Source organism: Macrotis lagotis, chromosome 5, assembly GCF_037893015.1.
Source record: "Macrotis lagotis isolate mMagLag1 chromosome 5, bilby.v1.9.chrom.fasta, whole genome shotgun sequence".
NCBI lineage: Eukaryota > Metazoa > Chordata > Mammalia > Peramelemorphia > Peramelidae > Macrotis > Macrotis lagotis.
The window spans coordinates 216,925,037-216,947,653 of NC_133662.1; the positions used below are offsets into that span (position 1 = coordinate 216,925,037).

General features: G+C 37.6%; 1 protein-coding gene across 8 annotated transcripts in view; it reads right to left on the bottom strand.

Annotated features, from left to right (window-relative positions):
• ST7L (suppression of tumorigenicity 7 like) overlaps positions 1-22,617 on the bottom strand; it is a 187,233-nt gene that overhangs the window by 117,826 nt on the left and 46,790 nt on the right. Inside the window, exons 12-15 of one of the 8 annotated variants that reach the window (XM_074188450.1) lie at positions 21,129-21,279; positions 18,398-18,490; positions 11,708-11,847; positions 6,074-6,475 (exon numbers count right to left, since the gene is read on the bottom strand). In XM_074188450.1, the coding sequence (XP_074044551.1) occupies positions 6,317-6,475; positions 11,708-11,847; positions 18,398-18,490; positions 21,129-21,279 (543 nt within the window). In that variant the 3' untranslated portion in view covers positions 6,074-6,316. The other 7 variants (XM_074188442.1, XM_074188444.1, XM_074188449.1 and 4 more) reach the window with 7 other exon arrangements.

Sequence of the window (22,617 nt, forward strand, 5' to 3'; positions counted from 1 at the left end):
CTACTATATGTCAGCCACTGCTAGGAACTTCACAACCATTTACAACCTGATCCTCACAACCACCCTGGGAAGTAGTGTCATTATTATTTCCATTAAGGAAACTGAGGCAAACAGAAGTTAAATGCCTCGGACAGTGTTATACTAAGGCTGGATTTGAACTCAGAAATTTCTGATGGTACAGTGCTCTTACTCACTGTGCCACCCACCTGTCTCTATACTCTATACAGGAGACAGAATATCAGATTTGGAGAAAGAAATAAGGTCAGCTTGACTAGAACACAATGTGTGTGAAGGGAAGAAACACAAAGTATGCTAGAAAAGAAATTACTTTTCCAAATTAGGAGTCAAATCGTAAAAGTCTTTCAATGTCAGACTGAGTAACTGTTAACTTGATGGCAATGAGGAGCAAGTGGAGAATCTTAAGCAAGAAAGTAATACGCTCAAATGAATTTTAGCAACATTTTGGCAGCTGATTGGAAAATGGAGAGATGGAAAGCTGGGAACTCAATTATAAAGCTGTCAAAATAGTCCACGTGAGGAATAATGGAGGCCAGAAAAAAGACAGAGACTCTGTGATTAGAAGAATGGAATTGATGGGAGATGTCCATTCCCTCAAAATTTGTCTCTAAATTTACTCTTCTCAGCACGATTTTTCAATTAAAAACCCTAGTTTTCATCCTTCCAACATTTCAACATCAAAAGTCACCAGTCAGGGGTGGCTAGGTGGCACAATGGATAGAGAGCACCAGCCCAGGAGTCAGGAGTGCCTGAGTTCAAATCTGACCTCAGACACTTAATAATTGCCTAGCTGTGTGGCCTTGGGCAAGCCATTTAACCCCATTGCCTTGCAAAAAAACCCAAAAAACAACAAACCCACCTAAAAAAAAAAGTCACCAGCCATTCCACGATCAATGATGTTTCCGTACAACTGCAAAAATCAGCGGCTCCTATTTTTAAGTCTTATACAGATACAGGTTTTGAAACTTTAAGTTGTCCAGTCAACAAAACATTCACTGAATGTTACTAGTAAGCACAGAAATGAATAAGGCACTGTTATTGTCCTCAAGGAACTTCTGATTACAGATACAACAATTATAATACAATGTACAATGACTTAGATATCATAAATGAGGAATAATCGAGGTATTATGAGAGTACAGAGACTTATGGCTAGATCAGGAAAGACTTCATGAAGAAGTGACATTTAACCTGAGCCTTGGATGGGAAGACTGAGGTCAGAGGATAGAGCGAGGAGAAGGGTTTTGGAGGTGAGGAAAAGTACATTCTAGGCAGAGAAGATAAGATAAAAAAAAGAGGAGACAGCCACAATAACCAGTTTCTCTAAAAAATGAATAGTCTTCAGTTTGTCTAGAGCATGAAGGGGAGTTAGCAAGAGACAAGACTAGAAAGTTAGGCTGTGAAAAGATTAAGATGGAAGACTGAATTTCAAGCTGCATTTGTGTCATTATTCTAATAAACATTAGGAAGCTACTTAAGTGTTATTATAAGCAAAGAAATGATTACATCTAGGCTGTGGGAATATTATTTTTGTATTACAATGTGAAAGAAGTTCTGGAGGAAACAGTCCGTAATTAGGAAGACAGACTACCAACATATCACTATATGGTCTTTCTTATACTAATGAAATGAGAAGTCTGATCTCTATCCATATGCCTCTGCCTAGCACTATGTGCATGATACTAAGTATCAGATGTTTCAGAAAGTCTAAGAAGCTTGACAACTGAGGAAAAGCCAATGGATTTAACAATATGGAAATGACTGGGATCTTGGTGAAAGCAGTTTTAGTCAAATAGAGGGGATGAAAGCCAGATTTCAATTAGTCAAGTAGTAAATAGAAGATGAGAAAGTGGAGCACACACAGCTTTTCCAAGAAGTTTGGCTGCGAAAGATAGACAAGATTTAGGATGAGAATTTGAATGGATGGTTAAGGTCAAGTGAAGACAAAAATGGCAGGGGTCTGGCCATGCTTTTAGACAAAGAAAGAATAAGTGGATAAAAGGAATATCTGAAGATAGCAGAAAGATAGGTAATGATGAAAAGGGTAAAAGTCATCATGAAAGAAGTGGGATGGGATCAAAAGCCAAACAAAAAAAATTGGGATTGGCAAGAATTCATCGTGAGGGGCAGCTAGGTAGTGCAATGGAGTACCAGCCCTGGAGTCAGGAGTACCTGGGTTCAAATCTGGTCTCAGACACTTAATAATTACCTGCTGTGTGGCCTTGGGCAAGTCACTTAACCCCACTGCCTTGCAAAAACCTAAAAAAAAAAATTCATCCTCTGAGTGATCTAAAAAAGGAAAAAAAGGAGAGGATGGAAAATGATGCTGAGGCAATGTGTGGAATAGAAAGAGACATGGTTCTGATACTAATGCCAACTCTATGGGATCTTTGATAAGTCTCTTAATATCTGTGAGCCTCAGTTCCCTCAGAAATAAAAGGGGGGTAAAAACAGATGACATCATCTGGGATCCCTTCCAGGTCAGGATCTTCCATCCTATGATTTTTTTTTCAGTGAAGCATCAGATGAAGTCTTCTGCTAAGAGGTAGTGATGTTCACTTGAGAAAGAGGTCTTCAGTAGCCATGGTAGAAAGTGCAAAAGTGAAGAATAAAGAGAAGAATAAATAATGTAGTAGTGTAGGTTTAGGTAAATTCAGAAGATGAGATAGAAGTTCAGAAGGTGATAGGAATAATTCAGGATTATATCCTGGAAAGAGACAATAAAACAGGGGTACAAGGGACTCAAAGGTAATAGGGCAGTTTATTAAAGAGTTGAAATTTCAAAGGGAGGATAATGAAACCAAGAAAAGAGTGATAACCTGGAAAATCAGGGCAATTGTTGTGAAAAAAGGTGGTAACAATGGGAATGGAAAAAAGGAAACGTGGGAGATAGATTTATTATTAAAGCTGGAAGGGATCTTAGAAGTCATCTGGGGGGGGCAGAGCCAAGATGGCAACAAGAGAGGATCCTCTCTTAGGCATTCTCTCATAAAACTTATAAACTAAAGACTCTAAATTTTTGAGAGACAGAACCCACAGAGGGACCCAGCAAGGCAGTTCTACTCAAGGTAACCTGGAAAAAAGAGCAGAAAGGCTCTGCTCCCCGGGGTTGGAGGGGCGGCCTGCCAGAGGGGTGGCCCTCCAGAGCAAAAGAACTTCAGCCTCCCAGAGGCAGCCCCAGGGTGCTGGGAGCCGCTGTGGGGGAGTCTCCTGAGCTGCACCCCGGGGAGCACCGGGCACAAAGTGGGGGAACAGCGGGGGACCTCTGCCAGAGCGAGCACGTGGAGCCCAGCCCTCAGGGCACATAGTCAGCAGCAGCCCAGATCCAGGGAAAAGAAGCAGGCAGAGCCAGTAAGCAGGAGCCTCCAGGGCATGAGCCCATTGAACCTAGGGAGGGAAGTGAAGAGACTGCCGAGCTCTGCCCCTGGAACAGGTCACTGGGGTTCTGACCACATTCAGATCCTGATTGCAGTTTAGGCCCCCCCCTACCTCAGCCCCGTGGCAGAGCAGGGAGCATATGGTCATTCACAGACCAGGAGGGAGGACAGAACCTCACACACGGAGACCCTTGTGAGAGTGTCTCAAAAGCTCAGGAAGCACCCCAAAAACAGGCTTAGGCTGGGAAAATGAGCAAGCAGAGAAATAAGATGAACACCATTGAGAAATGTTTTGCCTGTGAGCCCAAGAAGGATCAAAACACTCAGTCTGAAGATGAGGAAGCACAAGCTCCTGCATCTAAAGACTCCAAGAAAAACAGAAATTGGGCTCAGGCTATGACAGAGCTCAAAAAAGACTTTGAAAATCAAATGAGGGAGATAGAGGAAAAATTGGGAAAAGAAATGAGATGCAGGAAAAACACGAAAATGAAGTCAGAAGCTTAGTCAAGGAAATCCAAAAAAATGCTGAAGAAAACAGCTTAGGTCAAATGGATAAAACAGTTCAAAAAAGTTACTGAGGAGAAGAATGCTTTAAAAAGCAGAACTGGCCAGATGAGAAAAGAGATAAGAAAGCTCTCTGAGGAAAACAAATCCTTCAGACAAAGAACGGAACTCAGGGAGATTGATGAATTTATGAGAAATCAGGACTCAATACTTCAAAACCAAAAGAATGAAAAATTAGAAGAAAATGTGAAACATCTCATTGAAAAAACAACTGATATAGAAAACAGATTGAGGAAATATAATTTAAAAATTACCAAAATACCTAAAAGTCCTGATCAGGAAAAGAACCTTGACTTCATTTTCAAAGAATTACTACAGGAAAATTGCCCTGATATCCTAGAAGCAGAGGGCAAAATAGAAATGGAGAGAATCCACAGATCCCTCTGAGAAAGAGATCCCAAAAAACCAACCCCTAGGAATATTATAGCCAAGTTCCAGAACTCCCAAGTCAAAGAGAAAATATTACAAGCAGCCAAAAGGACACAATTCAAATACCATGGAGCTGCAATCAGGATCTCACAGGACTTAGCAGCAACTACACTGAAAGCTCATAGGGTTTGGAATATACTAGAAGGCAAAAGAGCTTAGAATGCAATGAGAATCAACTACCCAGCAAAACTGAACATCCTCTTCCAGGGAAAAAGATGGACTTTCAATGAACCAGGGGAATTTCAAATGTTCCTGTTGGAATGGCCAGAGCTGGACAGAAGGTTTGATCTTCAAATACAGGACTCAGGTGAAGCATAGAGATGTGAGGAGAAGGGGAAAATATGAGGGACTTAATGATGATGAACTGCATGTATTCCTGTATAGAAAAATGACACTGATAATACTCCTATGAACCTTCTCAATTAACAGAGCAGGTAGAAGGAGCTTTTATAGATGAAGCACAGGAGAAAACTGAATTTGAAGATATATTGTAGTATAAAAATGGAGTCAATAGAAAAAAGGGAAATGTAATGGGAGAAAGAAAAAGGAGAGGAGGAATAGGCCAAGATATTTCATATAAGATTTTTCTTTATTACAATGAGCTATTGCAATGATATTTAAGGGGGGAAGGCAAGGGGGAAATGAGGGAATCTTCGCTCTCATCAGAGGTGGCTAGGAGAGGAAACAGCATATATACTCAATGGGGTATAGACATCTGGAGTAAGTGGTGGGGGGACAGGGGGAAGGAGTAGGATGTGAATGAAGGAGAGGATGGACCATGGGGGGAGAGTGGTCAGATATAACGTATTTTCTTTTTTACTTCTTGCAAGGGGCTGGGATTGGATGGCCTGTCCAGGACCATAGGGCCAGGTGGATGTTGGGCCTAAGGGGTATTATAGGGGCTGGGGGCCTCTTGGCCCCAGAACCAGGGATCTGTCTTCTGTGCCACTCAGCTACCCTACAGCAGAGTCAGTGAAAGGAGAGAAAATATAGTACATGGTAGTGGAGAAATACAAAAGGAGGGAGTTGTGATCAGCAATGGCAACGCTGGAAAAATATGGAAGTAACTTTTGTGATGGACTTATCCTAAAGAATGTGATCTACCCATGACAGAGCTGGAGGTGTTAACACAGACTGAAGCACATTTATTATTATTATTATTATTTGGGGGGGTGCAGGGCAAATGGGGCTGGGTGGCCTGCCTGGGGCCACATAGTAGAGTGATCATTGGTGTCTGAGGCCAGATTCGAACCTGGGTGCTCCCACCCGGCCGCCCCTACTATTATTACTATTTTATGTCTTTTTTTTTTTCTTTTTTTGGTTTATGCAGGGCAGTGGGGTTGGGGTGGCTTGCATGTCACACAGCTGGGTGATTGTTGGGTGTACGGGGCCGGATATGGGCTCGGGTGCTCCTGGCTCCAGGGCTGGTGCTCCATCTACTGCGCCACCTGGCCACACCTGCAATTATTACTATTATTTTTTTTAATTTTAATTTTAATTTTTTTTCTCTCTCCTTTACTTTATCATTCAAGTGAGTCTATATTTTTTGGGAGGAGGGGGTATTTTGTTTACTCTTAAACAAGAATATTTTATTAATGTATAAAAAAATTGTACAAAATGAGAACAAATAAATATTAAATAAAAAAATAAAAAAAGATTTAAATGATTTATTTTCCAAGTTACTGAAGAATAAAAACAGTAATAACAATTTTTTGATTGGGAAGTAAAAAGATCAAAGGCAATGAATGTCTGAGGTAAGATTTAAAGTCTGGTCTTCCTGACCCCAAGTCCAGTGCTCCATCTACCACATTATACTACCTCTCACTAAATAATAAATACTATTAGTTACTATTAGGAAGTTCTAAAATTGGTACATTCTGTTTGAGGGGAAAGGATGGTTTCAATATATCATTAACAGAGTGAGCTTTTTATAAGCAAATAATTAATGTGCAACAAATAACAAGGGAGTGCTTTCTATGAACTGACCTATGAAGAAAGAAGGGACTCTGTTCTTTGTCCATTAGGCAACCAACACATACTGCACTGATCTTTTTTTTTTTCTGAGAAGAGCCTAGTCCTATGGAATTCTGGGGACGAAAGCAGAATCAGCAGTTATTTTATGAATTGTTCAAACTAATATCTTTTTTTGAGTAAGAATCCAGAGAAGACACCCACCCATGCCCATACAGAAAAACAGGGACTTAATATATTTTCCCCTTTGTCTATGAACACTAAGAAATCCAATAAATTTTGATCTAGTTCTCTAGTTGCCAATGAGAATCAGAAGAATGCTGAGAGTTTATAGGTGATAAGAAAGTTAAAAAAAAAGGCAGTACAACAATAAAATAGGCATCAGGGGTGGAAAGAAAACTCATACAACTGAAAATTCAGACTTGCCTTTTAGAAGGCTCATTTTATTCATTAGAGTCCCACTGAAAAACCTCTGGTACAGCATAGCTTCAACAGGCAGTTACAGAACAATGCTTTTAGGAAAATCTAAGTTGAAAATTTGAGGAGATTAAAAAGACACATCATTTTTGCCATATGAGTTTGCATGCAGTGTAGAAATTCATTTCCAAAATAATCAATTTTCATACAAAATCATCTGGTAGTTGTCAATCTGAGGACTGACTGTGACACTATACAATTGCAAAAGAGGTACACATTAATCATAGTTAGTCAGTCTTTTTGAAATAAGATATTATTTTAAAAGACTCCCTACCTATTTAGGAATTATCCAGATAACTTCCTAAAGTAGTACTCTATCTAAAGTAGTACTCTATCAAAATGGCACTATATCAAGTGAGGTTAAATGCTGGGTATAACAATGGCTTATTAGGTATCCTTAATAACCATAGTTACCATTTCTTCTTCCACTGGTATCCTATCAGTAAAACCAGGATCAAAAATTAATTTTACTCTGGAGAAATTTATATAGACAGAAGGACCTTCCTAAATGTTTAGTGACCATTCAAGGAGGGCAACACTTGGCATTCATATCTTTATTCAAAATCAAATGTAATTTTGGAAGAAAAAAGTTAATTATTTTTTGGGAAGGAGTTGTAGGAATCCAAGAGAAAAATTTTACACAGTGGTCCTTTGTTAGTGTAACATTTGACCTATCTCTTTGGAAATCATACAACTTTGGCTAATGCAGTCCTTAAAGAATTAATCAAGCAGATTGTTAGGCCCAGGCTACACTGGAGCAAACCAATTATAAGTTGCTCAGAAATTCATCACTGGCATGTTCGACTACATTTTCCCACATAAAGATTAGAAGAACTAGTTGGAAACGGCATAACTACAATACATAGCAAATGGAACAAAAATTTAGTGAAGTACTGCTTTGGAGAAAATAATTGTCACCATTTTATTTGGAGGGTCAGCAATCTTTCTAATTCTTCATTTCATGTTACATATTTATAGCCTCTTCTTCCACAGTTTCATAGGCTTCCTCTATTTTGTTAAACCCAAACTATAGAGGCGGCTAGGTGGCGCAGTGGATAGAGTGCGGGCCTTGGAGTCAGGAGTACCTGAGTTCAAATATGGCCTCATACACTTAATAAGTACCTAGCCGTGTGGCCTTGGGCAAGCCAATTAACCCCAATGCCTTGAAAAATCTAAAAAAACAAAACAAAACAAAAAAAACAAACTATAGTATTTTTAGGTTCATAAACAATTCTGTCACATATAAGATACATATATAATATGTATCTATTATTGTATTATTAGTTGGCTGATGAAAACCCTTAAGTGGCTTCTCTGTGGAGAATTGATGCTAAGGAGAAGGCCCAATTAAATTCAACTGAATAAGAAGGAAGCCTGTTTTACAAAGAAGAAAAATGAAACGAGAAAAGTAAGGCTGACTTTTTAAGGAACATTCAAGATCATTTCTGAAGAAAAGTTCTTCTCATATTACAGTTCAACTAATCTGTTCACTACCTTTACTCTCAATTTTAATATTTAACACAGTATATAAGAAAACAAACTACTGGTTTAAGGCAATCCTTCCTTTTTCTGGCATTCTGGCAAAGAATATCAAGTGTGATACCAGCACATTCTGCTTCTCATTTTCTTTCTCTTTTTATCTGACACTAGCTGAAGTTTTCTTATCATCCAAGAAAAAAATCAGTTTTGTAAAAGTAAAGTCAAGTTCTATAAAGGACAGTATCATTTAAATGAGAATGTAACACTAATGCTTTTAATTCGTTTTGAGAGTAGTGAATTCCATGTCATTTGGAGGTCTTTTAAGGAAAAACTAATCATCTGGATAATACATATTATATGGGAATTTTATGATTTGAGCAGAGGTTAAGCTAGATAATTTCCAAGATCTCATCCAACTCTAAGGTTTTGTGACTTATAAGTATGAAAGATATCAAAATTTCTTTCTTTTTTTTTTTAAAGGTTTTTGCAAGGCAAACGGGGTTAAGTGGCTTGCCCAAGGCCACACGGCTAGGCAATTATTAAGTGTCTGAGACTGGATTTGAACCCAGGTACTCCTGACTCCAGGGCCAGTGCTTTATCCACTACACCACCTAGCTGCCCCGATATCAAAATTTCTTAAAGACAGTTAAAAAAAATTTTGTAATAATTTTATAAAGCTTAAAAAAATAATTTTATAAAGCTTAAAGTAAATGGGGAAAATGAGAGAGGATGTTAACTATGAAATTAAAAACTAAGAAAAAGTTTTGAAAGGGTTTTCTTGAATGAGCACACTTCAGAAAACTGTCCCCATTTTCTGTTGTGTTGACCCCTCTAACAAGTATCTTAATGACTGAATGAATATCTGACAATAAGTAGTTGCTAAATTAGGAATGGGTTGTGTTCCAGAAGTCCATTTTATAATTAGGTTGTATTTAATTTAATGGATTTTCTTATAGGAAAGTACTATAAAAACTGGTTAAGTTTCCAGACCACCCCACAGAAGACTATTTAATCAGTAAAATACCTGCAGGGTTTCAATAATATCACCATCATTACTTACTAGTAGTTTCTAAGAGAAAACTCAAGAACAGATCTTTCTTTTCTGGGTATATGTATGAAAATTTTACATTTCTATTAGAAAGATAGGCAAAAGTCAACAGACTTCACCAAAATCAATGGGTAGATGAATGGAAAGAGTAGAGAGGTGCTATATAAAGTGGACAACTTACCAGTAATAAATTCATATACTGAGAACTGTCTGTACCTTACCTAGCACAACGAGATGGTTCCCCCTAAATGACAATATCTCAGGTATTAGTCTGAAGTTATTTTCTGTCTTCTAAGTAGCTTTAGGAATTTTAAGATCACATGTAAAAATCTTTGAGAAAAAATGTGACATGTAAGGGTTTACCCTGGAAGGAGACATTTTAAAAATTGCATACAAAAATTTTTATCTCAATTCAACAAAGTTACAAATATAAAAATATTTTAAATCAAAAGTTAATGGTGAAAAGCCTGTTGTTTAAAAACTAAAGGCTTTAATAATGCAAAAAAATTTCTGCAGCTTATTTAGTTGGATTACATTTTAATCTATGAAAAGAAGTTTCACTTCAAAATTTGCTACTATTTAATCATAAAGGAATAATAGGTATGGGTTATATCTTATCAGAAGTATATTTATTCCATGTGATTCTTATGGGATCTTCTAGTCATCTCTCCAATCATGGCAGGAACTACAAGTTATCAATGATAGATGGAGGAAACAGTATATTCTAACCCAGCTCTTTGGCCACTACCCTCAAAGGAATACAGTTGTTCCATTATCTACAAGTTTATTCCAGATTTCTCTTCTTCCCTTCCTTATCCTGCTACCCTGTCATATACCTAGGAACAATTTCTCCCACTGTCCTTCCATAATCCCATATGCATAGCTGCAATCTTTCTTCAAACTTTCTTCAAACAGATAGGATTCTCTTCAGAGTAATTCCTCTCCATGACAGATAAAGCAAGTAAAGTTGTTTCAGAATTCTATGAAATACCTTCTCCCTATTCGGCACAATTATAGGAAGCAGTTATAGTATGATCAATAAGCTGTCTTGTTACACTAAAAGGAAACTGAATAATTTGTTTTTAATCCAAATCTCTATTCTCCCTCCACAAGAGTGGAGAATCATTCTTTTTCAGGCTTGACCAAAGATCAAGAGAAAACTCAGATTCTCAGGCGAGGTGCCAGAGGCAACTTAATACATTGTGAAGCTCACCTTCTGAGTAAAATGGGTAAAATAGGGACCAGAAATCTTACCACTGATGCTAAAGGAAAGATAGTTGATCTTTAAGGCACAGAATAGGCTGTCACATAAATAGTTTTAAAACATGTGGGGGGCAAGGGAGGGGATGAGGAAAAACAGCTGAAGGAAAAAAGAGAAACTTCATGCAGAAGAGGGGATATAGACTTCTAGCTTCTAATATCATTGCTAATAGAACTATTAACCTATAGCTCAAAATCTTTACTTGAACCTAATAAAGGTAATGTCTTTAATTGAGGGTGAAACCACCTTTTTTCTTAGTATATTCTAATTCTTTTAATGTCCCCAGTGTGAAGATGGGAAGATACATAAGAAAATGGTATTAGAAGACTTGGAGATAGAAAGGGACTATTAAAGTTTTCTCTTAGCACCAATCAATGTTAATATAAAAGATTATTCAAAGATGTAACATGTTATTTTATACCCCTTTACTCTTGGAGAAGAGTCATACCTGAGGTACGAGTTCCATGAACTTCCACTCACAAGCATAACCTAATCTAGAACTCAGTGGTGATGTGTGCTTTAGACTCTCAAGTCAGGGCAGCAAATCAATGCAATGGCCAGGGGCAACTTTCAGGTCAAAGCACATTTGGTATCCAGGGCAACTGATCTAATCACCTTGCTTGCACCACCCTGCCTGTACTTCTAAATTTAACTTAAGTTCAATGGATCTTAGAGCTAATGATTTAGATTAAATGGAAAACCAGAAGCCTTGTTCATAAAATATGGAATTTTTTTAAAATGCCAAACAAAACATACAATAATGGTAAGCAAGCCAAGAAAAGCTGAATTGTTCTTAAGTTAGTAATGAGTGCTGTATTACTATGAAGAGTGATCTACAGAGACCAACTTTATAATGTTCAGGACTGCGCTCTTTCAAGTTTTTTGTTAAAGTTACAGAATCATAGGTCAAATCACCCAAGACCCAAATTTGATGACTCCGTGGCAGCAACTGTACAAGACATGACTCATAATTTACTCTAAATGCACATTTTCCACATCTCAATTGGTTTGCATAGAAAAATCAAAAACAGTTTCCTGTGTGTCTCACAGATATTCTAAGCAAGTCCTTGAGACCATACTTACAGCTTTAGCAAAAATACCCATGATTTCAGGAAACTGATGGGTGAGAAGGGCAAGCATTGCTGTAGAGGAACACAGACCTGCTGTGAAGTGAATAAAAAAAGGAAGCTCCTTCTTTGGATAAACAGAAACATGATGAAATGCTGTAAAAAAAAAAAAGGCAGAATAATTACACATTTTTGCCAGAGTCTAACCTCATCTAAAACAACACAAACTTTAAGTAAAATTTATTTTTAAAAGTGGAAAAATTAAGAGGAAATAAAGAAAAAGTTCCAGGTCACACGAGATGTGTGTGTTACTGATGGTTGCTTATTTTAAATGATTCAAGAACACATGAGCGCCAATCCTGAGTAAGTGCCCATGCTAAGATTTCATGGGTGACAAAGTTGAAGACCCAGAATTGGTTATGAACCCAGAGATTACTGAAGTCACACCCTGTGTTATGTCAAGGATGTCCAATTTGATGAAGTCTCAAAGAGGTCAGTGATAAATCAAACTTTCTTTAAACATCTTCATAGGATCTAATATACCTAAGTTGCTGTTTTCAGTAGTTGTAATATTTTTGTGTCTCCTTTGCTAAATTTACCATGTATATTACAAAAGCTAAAATTCTCTTAGAGACAGAGTAAATTCTCAGGGATCTAGATTATGTTCACAGTAAGAAAATACCAGCAATACATTAGAAATAAGAATCAGTCTATATTCCAGGTAGAATTACAGCTTTCATGCTTCTAATATGTGTATGTGTGTAACCTGGCTCCACTAGGCAGATGGACTCTCTGGACATATACAGTCATCCTTTATTTTCTTCTCTCCAGTGCCATCACTCTCATTTAATTCCTCTTTATTTCTCACCTAAACTCCCAGAATAACTTCCCCTAACTCTACCTCAAGTATCTTCTCCCCTCAAATCTATCCTGCATGCAAATATCAGAAAAAGCTTCTTAAAGACTATCTCTGATCACATCATTTTCTTAGCCTAACTCATATAGGGAAAGATAGAATATCTGTCCTTTAGAAGAGAGGGAAGGTATAGTCTGATGTGCGCCAATGGTTCTCACTCCAATCCCATGAAGTCTCCTACACAAAGGGGAGGAGGGGGGGAGGAATGCCAAAACCTTGTCACAGCTATTGCATAGCTACAGCTAAAATGATTTTCTAAAATGTGAAATGTTCATGCTGTGTGAAGGTCCTAATTATTTCTTTTTGGATGACTTTCTAAAGAGAATCACTTGTCAGTCAATGTTCAGTTAATACCTCAAGATAATAGATGACTAAGGGAGAAGCACTCTCTTAGAGCCAAATTTCAGATTTCATCACTAGTTTGCATGGAAAAATTTATCAGGGGGTATTATATAAGACTCAACTAAATATGTGAGTGAACAAAGGAAATAGTTCCAGTCTGACCTTCATTCTGAAGCTCACAAGTAAATCCCAGTATGCAATAAGTCAAATCAAGGGTGAAGAAGGATTAAAAACAAAAAGTATTAAACACTTGTAGGCATTAGTACTTCATGTTATTAAAAAAAAAAACCTGTCTGTTCTACAGGTCATCTGACACACTGAGACACAATATAGACCAAAAAAAAAATCAGAGCATGCAACCCCACCCCCAATTTGTAAGTCAGCAGGCAACATCCATATCTGTGGAGTTAGCATTAACTCAGTCTTGCCAACAGGCATGTTGCCAAAATTGTGGCCTTACAGAGCAGAGAATTCTGGTTCTAGTTATATTATTATCCAGGCTTGGCTTTATGTTTAGGAAGAGAAAACAGTCATTTACATAGTGTAATTTCAGAGGCAATGAAGAAGACAGTCCCACTTCTTCCTCCAATAGTGTCCACATCCCTCCCTCTACAATTAGAAATTTATTTCTTTGGCTTAGAAATTCTGGTCCCAAACCATTAAAATGCAAGTTCATCTGGGAATGGTAGCAACATAAATTTCATCAATCATTTCACTCACACATGTACCAAAAAATTTATTGAGCACTGCAGATGAGTAAAAGCTATGTCTTTAGTAGGGAAGATGAGATTTGCACACAAATACCTATGACAAATAGTAACACCCAGTAAATCTAATGGAAGAGTCCAAAGTGATATAGGGGTTCAGAGGAAACAGGGATTACATATTTTTTGAGATGCTAAGGAAGGGGACCCTAAAGGAACTGTCATTTAAGGTATTTCTCATGAATTTAAATAGGAAAAAACAAGGGAGGACATTCTAGGCAGAAGGAATTCAAGTCAAAAGGCAAAAGAATAGTCTAGACTGGTACATAGTATCAATAGGAGAGTGATGAGGAAAACTAAGGCAAGATTGGATCATGAAAACTTGGAATGCTAGGTTAGGTCATGTGGCGCTATCGATCAGAAGTAGGCTTTAGGAAGCTTCATCTGGGGACTGTATACAAGATAGATTAGAGAGGGAAGATAGATTAGGGAGGGAAGGGGAAAGGAATAAGCAGTTAAGACAGCAACTACTATGGTGCTTAGAACATCACATGATCTCATTTGATTCCAAAACAACTCTGCAATTATCATCTCTATTTTACAGCTGAGAAGACTGAGGCCCGCAAAAGTGAAGGGGCTTGGCTGAGGCCAGAGTGGAGCTCAGGTCTCCTGACTCCAGGCAAGGTGCTCTATCTACTAAGTGACCAGGAGCTCAGGTGAGAGGAGAAAAGGGTGCACACAGATGCCAGTGGTAATAAGGGAGTGTATTTGATAAACATCCCTTTTTTAAGGGAGAAGTCTTAATTGACATTTTTCTGTTTCTTCTTTTATCATACCTCAGTATCACCAGGTACCTAATGCTACTTTATGGGGAAGAGAAAAAGAGAACTAGCACAACTGATGGGAAAATTGATACAGTCTAAATTGTCTGTGATGTGTAACACTGTGGACTCCCTACCTAATCAAAAGACAGGGCAGGCATCTTCTCACATCTCTTCATTTGGTCCTGTGGGGTACTCTAAAATCTTGTTGCAATTACTTCTGATTTTGTATCTCATCATTCTTTCCATTTTGTCATGTTGGTTTCTTTATTTTGCTGATCTGATTCCAAATCAATTCATGTATATCTTTCCAAGCTTCTCTGTATTCATTATCAAAATCATTTCTTACAATTCTACCATATTCCTGTACCACAACTGGTTTAACTATTCCCCAATTGATGAGCATTTCCTTCATTTCCAACTCTTAAGTATCCCCAAAATTGCTGCTGTTAATTACTTTGGCATATATGGGGATGTTTAGAAGCCCAGTATTGAAGACTCTGGTTCAAAGAGTATGAACATTTTAGTCACTTTATTTGTAAAATTCAAATTGCTTTCCAAAATGGTTGCATCATGGCGGCGGGGGGGGGGTCGGCTAGGTGGCATAGTGGATAAAAGCACTGGCCCTGGAGTCAGGAGTACCTGGGTTCAAATCCGGTCTCAGACGCTTAATAATTACCTAGCTGTGTGGCCTTGGGCAAGCCACTTAACCCCGTTTGCCTTGCAAAAACCTAAAAAAAAAATGGTTCCATCATTTCACAGCTCCACCAATAATATTAGCGTGCTGAACTTTCGACAATCCCTCCAACATTAACTGTTACCACTTTCTGCCATTTTTGCTAATTTGTAGTATATGAGGTAAAAGCTTGATTTGCATTTCTCTTATTATTAGTGATTTGAGCCTTCTTTCATGTGATTGTGAATACTATGCAGTTTTTTTTAAAGGATTTTGCAAGGCAAACGGGGTTAAGTGGCTTGCCCAAGGCCACACAGCTAGGTAATTATTAAGCGTCTGAGTCCGGATTTGAACCCAGGTACTCCTGACTCCAGGGCCGGGGCTCTATCCACTGCGCCACCTAGCTGCCCCTATGCAGTTCTTTTGGGAATTGTTTTGAACAACTTTTTTTTTTCAAAAGAGGAATCAACAGTATTTGATAACTGACTACATAAGGGAAGGAAAAAATGAAAAATATCTCTGAGGTTTTGAAACTGGGAAACAGAATAAAAATGTTATTTTAAAAAGTTAGGAAAAATTGGGTTGAGTAGTATAAGATGAGAAGTCTAGGATAATTATGTTCATTTGAGCTTCCAACAGCATAACCAAGTGGGAATAACCATAAGATAGCAGGAGATCCTTGAACAGACTTCAGGAGAGAGAGTCTGGAAATAGGAATTTGAGAATCAGCTGTAAAACAGCAACCTTCCTCCTGATGATACCTGAATTAGGATGGGAAGGTAAAATAAAATTGATGAGGGAGAAAATGACTATAGAGAAGAATGACTAAAGATAAAATCTTTGACAACATCTACCCTGAGCAGGCAGGAACACTAGGATAAATAGTAAAAGGAAACAGTCAAGGGTCAGAAGAGTCAGAAAAGAAGGAAAAATAGGGGATGAGTCTAGGCTACAAGCCAAGAAAGAAATAAAAAATCAGAAGGTTCAGTATTTCTTTGACCAATAATCCCTTCTATACCACCAAGCAGTTAGCCAGCTACAAGAATGAAAACCTCCAGTAGGAAGGAACCTACTGGTTTAGCCCATTTGACTTCTGAAACCTTCCCCTTGAATCCTGCCTCTATTCAACTTCCATTTATAGTTACAAGTTCTGCCTTCTGAGGGAAGGAAAACAAAGTTTGGGCAGGGTAGAAATAGTCAACAGAACTAGAAAAAGGTCAAAGAAGAAGAGGAAGCCTGGGAAATGGATATTGCATTTGTTAATTTTGAGTCGTGATAGTCACAACTGAACTACTGCCCGACACACTTAGTAGCTGGATGACTTTGGACCTCAGTGCCTTCATTTCTAAAATGAGGGGGCTGGACTCAACAAACTCTATGTCCTGGGGCAGCTAGGTGGCACAATGGATAGAGCACCAGCCCTGGAGTCAGGAGTACCTGAGTTCAAATCCGGACTCAGAAACTTAATAATTACCTAGCTGTGTGGCCTTGGGCAAGACACTTAACCCCACTGCCTTGCAAAAACCTAAAAGAAAAAAAATCTCTATGTTCCCTAACAGGAAACAAAGAAAATGGGTGACAATACAAATTGTAAGATGGAAAGAATGACCACTGTAACCAAGATCAAAAGAAATGTAGTAAACTGGGAAACAATCTTTACAACTAATGTTTCTGACAAAGGACTCATTTCCAAAATATACAGGGAACTGAGTCAGATTTTTAAAAAAAGCTATTACCCAACTGACAAATGGTCAAAGGATATGCAAAGGCAATTTACAGATGAGGAGATCAAAGCAATTCATAGTCATATGAAAAACTGCTCTAAATCATTACTTATTAGCGAAATGCAAATTAAAGCTTCTCTGAGGTACCACCTCACACCCATCAGACTGGCCAATATGACCAGAAAGGGCAATGATCATTGTTGGAAGGGTTGTGGGAAATCTGGGACACTATTTCATTGCTGGTGGAGCTGTGAACTCATCCAACCTTTCTGGAGAGCAGTCTGGAACTATGCCCAAAGGGCAACAAAAATGTACATACCCTTTGATCCAGCAATACCATTACTGGGTCTATATCCTGAAGAGATGATGACAAAGGGTAAAAACATCACTTGTACAAAAATATTCATAGCAGCCCTGTTTGTGGTAGCAAAGAATTAGAAATCAAGTAAATGTCCTTCAATTGGGGAATAGCTTAGCAAACTGTGGTATAGGTATGTCATGGGAACACTAGCATCCTATTAGAAAACAGGAGGGATGGGAATTCAGGGAAGCCTGGAGGGATTTGCATGAACTGATGCTGAGTGAGATGAGCAGAACCAGAAAAACACTGTACATCCTAACAGCAACATGGGGGTGATGTTCAACCTTGATGGACTTGCTCATTGCATCAGTGCAACAATCAGGGATAATTTGGGGCTGTCTGCAATAGAGAATACCATCTGTATCCAGAGAAAGAACTGTGGAGTTCGAACAAAAGACCAAGGACTATTACCTTTAATTTAAGAAAAAAAAAAAAAACCAAACCTGACATCTTATTGTCTGATCTTGCTATCTCTTTTACTTTATGTTTTTTCCTTAAGGATATGATTTCTCTCTCATCACATTTCATTTGGATTAATTTATAGCATGGAAACAGTGCAAAGACTGGTAGATTGCCTTCTGTGGGGGATGGGGGAGGGAGGTAAGACTGAGGGAAAAATTGTAAAACTCAAAATAAATAAAATTTTAAGGAAAAAAAGATGGAAAGAAAGAAAATCATGACTTTATATTGGATGTCCTATAGTCAATTTTTTAGAAAAGTAAGAATTCATGCTTTCTGCTGAGAATGATAAAGGTAGGATTAAGATCTTGCAGATGAGAAAATAGTCTATTATTGGATGTTACAAAACATTTTCCTCCAAAGAATGTAAATTAAAGTCTACCTATATTTGAGCAGGGCCACTATTACTGAGAATAGTAAACAATCCTATCATTCAAAGATGTTACAATAATAATATTATTTACTTCTCATTCAGTATAACAATGTATTGCTAGTTTTGCCAAAGTATTTTTTCTTTTCTTCTTTGTTATAAGAATAGCATTCTGGGGGAATGGAAGGAGAGGGATATACTGGGGAAATATAGATGATGTAAAACCAAAAGACATCAACAATAATTTATTTTTAATAAACACATTGAAGACAGCTAAGACAGAGAGGAAAATGTAATTGTATAATCTTAGAAAAACATGAAAAATTCACTTACTGGGTAATAGTTCTCTGTCGGCTGTCTCTGTGCAGCTGGGATAAGGGTAAAATAGATGGCCTTTCTCTAATGGGTATGGAATCATTCTAAAAGCTAAGGGGAAACAAAAGCAAAATATTTTAATGCAATACTAGGATAATTTATCCTACATATCAGTGAAAAGGTATATGATACTCTCAATATAAAAAAAATGAATGAATAAAGCAGTTATTTAACACCTACCATATGCAAAGCACCAAGTGTTAAAGATACAGATAGAAGTGTTAAAGATACAGATAAATAAGTGTTAAAGATACAGATAAAATAATTCCTGCTCTCTAGAAATTCACATTCTAGTAGGAGAAACAACACATATAGAAGGTTTCAGCTACAAATCAGAAAGAAAGGTTCCAGGGTCCTCAGGGTATGGCAGCCAAACAGATGGTAATGCCTCTTTTTAAAAATGGAATTTCCAAGGGGGCAATTAGATAGAGTAGTGGATAGAGTAACAGCCCTGGAGTCAGGAGGACCTGAGTTCAAATCCAGCCTCAGACACTTGATACTTTCTAGCTATCACTTAACCCACTGCCCTCCTCCCCTCAAAAAATTCCATTTCCACAGATAAAATCAGTTTCTGATGTTAAAATCATTTGTCAGTGACAAGGACTTTAGTGCAAGAAATGTATTTTCCAGGTCTTCAGTAGCCATAGCCGCATATAACAGAGGACTTGCCAGGAGCTGCTTTCCCCTGAGCTACTAGCATTGCTTTTCCCAAAGTTCTTGGGCTCCAGGTCCTGGACTGTCTTCACCAGAGCCCAAGGGCAGATATGGAACAAAGTGGTTCGTTTGCTTTGCCTGGTCTATGCTATCTCCTCCTCCTCTCTCAGGATGCCCTTAGAAAGTAAGAGCAGGGATTTTCTGTTGAGTCATGGAAAAGCGAGGAGCTCCAGAGTGGAAAAGATTGGAAGAGTTTCTGAGGTAAAATTATCAATGTGAATGACTATTATAGTTTCTTTCTTTGAAGCAGTTGCTGATTTGTGAAAAAACTGGAGACCATGTGGATGCTGGAAAACTGAGAGATAAACAGCCATGAAGAAGGGCAGAGAAAGAAAAAAATAAAGGCTATGGAAAACAAACTGTGACTACTTCCTAGTCCTCTTCCTGCTGCTTGCAGCACAGGTTAGGCAAGGTAGACATTTTTTACCAAACATCCATGTGAGTTAAACCAATTCCTCCAGAACCTGAAAAGACTGACTCTAACATTTACTTTTTTAGTACTTTATATATGCTGCTTCTGCATGACCACACTATGAAGTAAACTGGGACTATTTTCTTCCCTTTGTGGGCAGCTGACTTTATTCTAAAGGGACTCCTACATGTGATTTCTCAGGTTACAGCTAAAGGATATATCAAGGGAGTTGCTATTAGTCCTAAATTCACCGTGGAGTACCCTCTACAGTACTCTTAAGGAGTTGGGCATCAATTATAAGGGCATCGATTCAGCTAAGCACTTTGGTCATCACCATGATCTTTACCAGGAAAAGATCAACTTCTTCTTTTATGGGACACTGACCATTGATAATACTTTCATATTGTCTTTTAATACTGATTTAATTTGAAATTGATAATGCTTTTAATATCTTTCACCTATATCATTTTGTGTGTGACTGAGTACAAGAGAGTAAATATGTCCAAAGTTGTGAATTAAGTGACAAAGTTAAGGAGTTTTACAAGATGGTTATTCATGAAAAAGTGAATAATTTGTTATAGTGAAGTTATAAGAGAGAAGAATGAAGAGAAAGGTGTATTTTACTACTTATCCTGGTTTAATTTTTTTAAATGAATGTTTGTTTAAAAATAAAGCTGTAATTTCCAGAAGCAACTATCTGAATTCATTTTGCTGTGTGAAGAGCAACTATAAGAATTCCTATTGCTAAACAACAGGCATCTAATTATGTTTCTCCACTTTTTTGGTCTATTTATTACCTAAGAAGTTAAAAGGAAAAAAAAGTCCAACATATTATAACTTCTTGCAAAGAAAACTTTAAAACAATTAAACAAACCTGAAAAAGTTCACTAGTCTAACTTCTCCTCTGCTTGTCTCTTATTTCCCCACAACTTCAACATTTCAAGAATCATCACTGGGGGTGCTTCCTTCATCAATGTAGACTGCTAGTCTACCATGCCTTAGAAGATAATTTCATGAACTGCTGTGGCAAAATACAAAAACAAAAACAAACAAAAAGAAAACAAAATATCTCCTATCTAATCCTCCAGGGAAAAGCCTCACCAAACTGAGTGGGGCAGGTCCTCAGATGACAGACATAACTCTCATCTGTCAATTATCCAGTACTTGAAGTCTTTCGCGCTCCAGGGCAGCTGCCAGAACTTCAGCCTTTGAGAACACAAAGTTCGCTCCATGCCCCTAGGAGGCATTAGAACAGGACTAACAGGGAGATCTTCAGTTATGTATTTTCAATAATATGTTTGTATATCATATGGCCCTAGCTCCACAGACTTTACTGATACCTTAAAGATTGCACCTTCTGTCCCACCCCAAATGAGGCATCAAGATAAGTGAATTAGGCATTTCCAGAAATAAACCGAACATAATAGTATTGAGTTCACTTTGAAACTAATCTGAACAACAAAGCCTTAAGGAGCTAACACAATCTCATTAAAGCAGACTGCTTGTGAATGCTGTGAATAAAGTCAGAGAGATTAGCTAGTAGGATTGGAAAAGAATACTTACTGCCTTCCCACGTACACTGCAACAGATTAAGGGCACCTTCTATTCGCTTCCAGTGCTGAAGATGAAAGAAAGCATAGGCAACTGCCTCACTGTCCCCCCGTTTCAGAATATGTTCTGGGGGCAATATTAAACTTTTCATTTCAAGTAAGTACTGGAAGAATAACACACACAAAGACACACAAGAGAAGAAAAGAAAGTGAAGTTATCTGGATTAGACCCAAACTTCACAAAAACACAGATCTCAAAATGTTTAGGGAGCTTGTCTGCTATAATGAAAGTTCAGGATATTTGGAGTGTTAGACTTATGATGATGCTGAGGATCCAGCAGAGGGGTGAGGGTGTGCTAAATACTGATTAAAAAACACACGTACAAGATCCTTAAAGTTTGTATGTTCTTATTGGCCACAAAAATGACAAAAGGAATAAAAGCTTCCCCAAATGGAAACAGAAGCTGAGAAAGTCAGTTGACAAATTTCCCCATGAATACCCCTGAGAAAAGTAAAAATGAAGAAGTTAGCAACACAGTAAAGCAAAAATGTCCAAAATTTACAAAGTACCATACTGGGGAGCATTGCACAGAAAGAACTTTCTTTTTTCCTCTTCCTCTTGAATTTTCAAGAAGGAGAACTAGAATTAATAGAGTTGTCAAACTTCATTCTGAAATCCATTTTTTACTCCAACATTAAAAACCCTGCTTTACCATTAAAATCATTATTAACAGCAGAACAATAATAACTAATGCATTCATCAATCATATTGAAATGAAGATGGAAACTGAAATGTCCACTTGAACATATGCTACTGCTAACATCTGTGATAATACTATTCAATTTTATTTAGTTGGTCACTCTGGCTTTTCTCCACTCAGGGCTCAGGATACTCTCTTCTCTCACTGAAATGGGTTCAGAAGAGTTTCATTGCTTATAAGCTACTGGATACTAAATTATGAGTCATAATAGACAAATATACTAACTTGTTACAAAATACAAGGGGAAAAAGTTCCTACTTACAGATGGATTGCATAAAAAAAATATTCTTTCACTTTAACAGTGTGGTTCCCAAAATTTTTACAGGCCAAAGGAAAAAGAACAGAAATTAAGAGAGAATTTGTAAAACTGAGATTCTATAGTATTGTAATGTGTTTTAGGTGCAACAGTTCTAAAACTTTTCAAAGTAGACCATTAGATCTTGCATTCTAAAATGCTTCAAATACATGCACCTAAATGCACAGCTCACTTCAATCATCCAAATATATATAAAATGAATTTTTTCCAGTTTGTTTATGAAATACTTCTCTTAGATAATGACTAAACTTAATCCCCACCTTTAATCATTTTTGCTCTTGATGTTTCTGACTCCCTCCTCAAAGTGTAAGAATGCAGCCTGCTCATCAATTTATTTCAGCAGATGTCACAAACTATGAGATTATTTACTAATCCAGTTTGGGGACTTAACATTTCCCATTCAGTTTCTTAAAGGAATGCAGCAG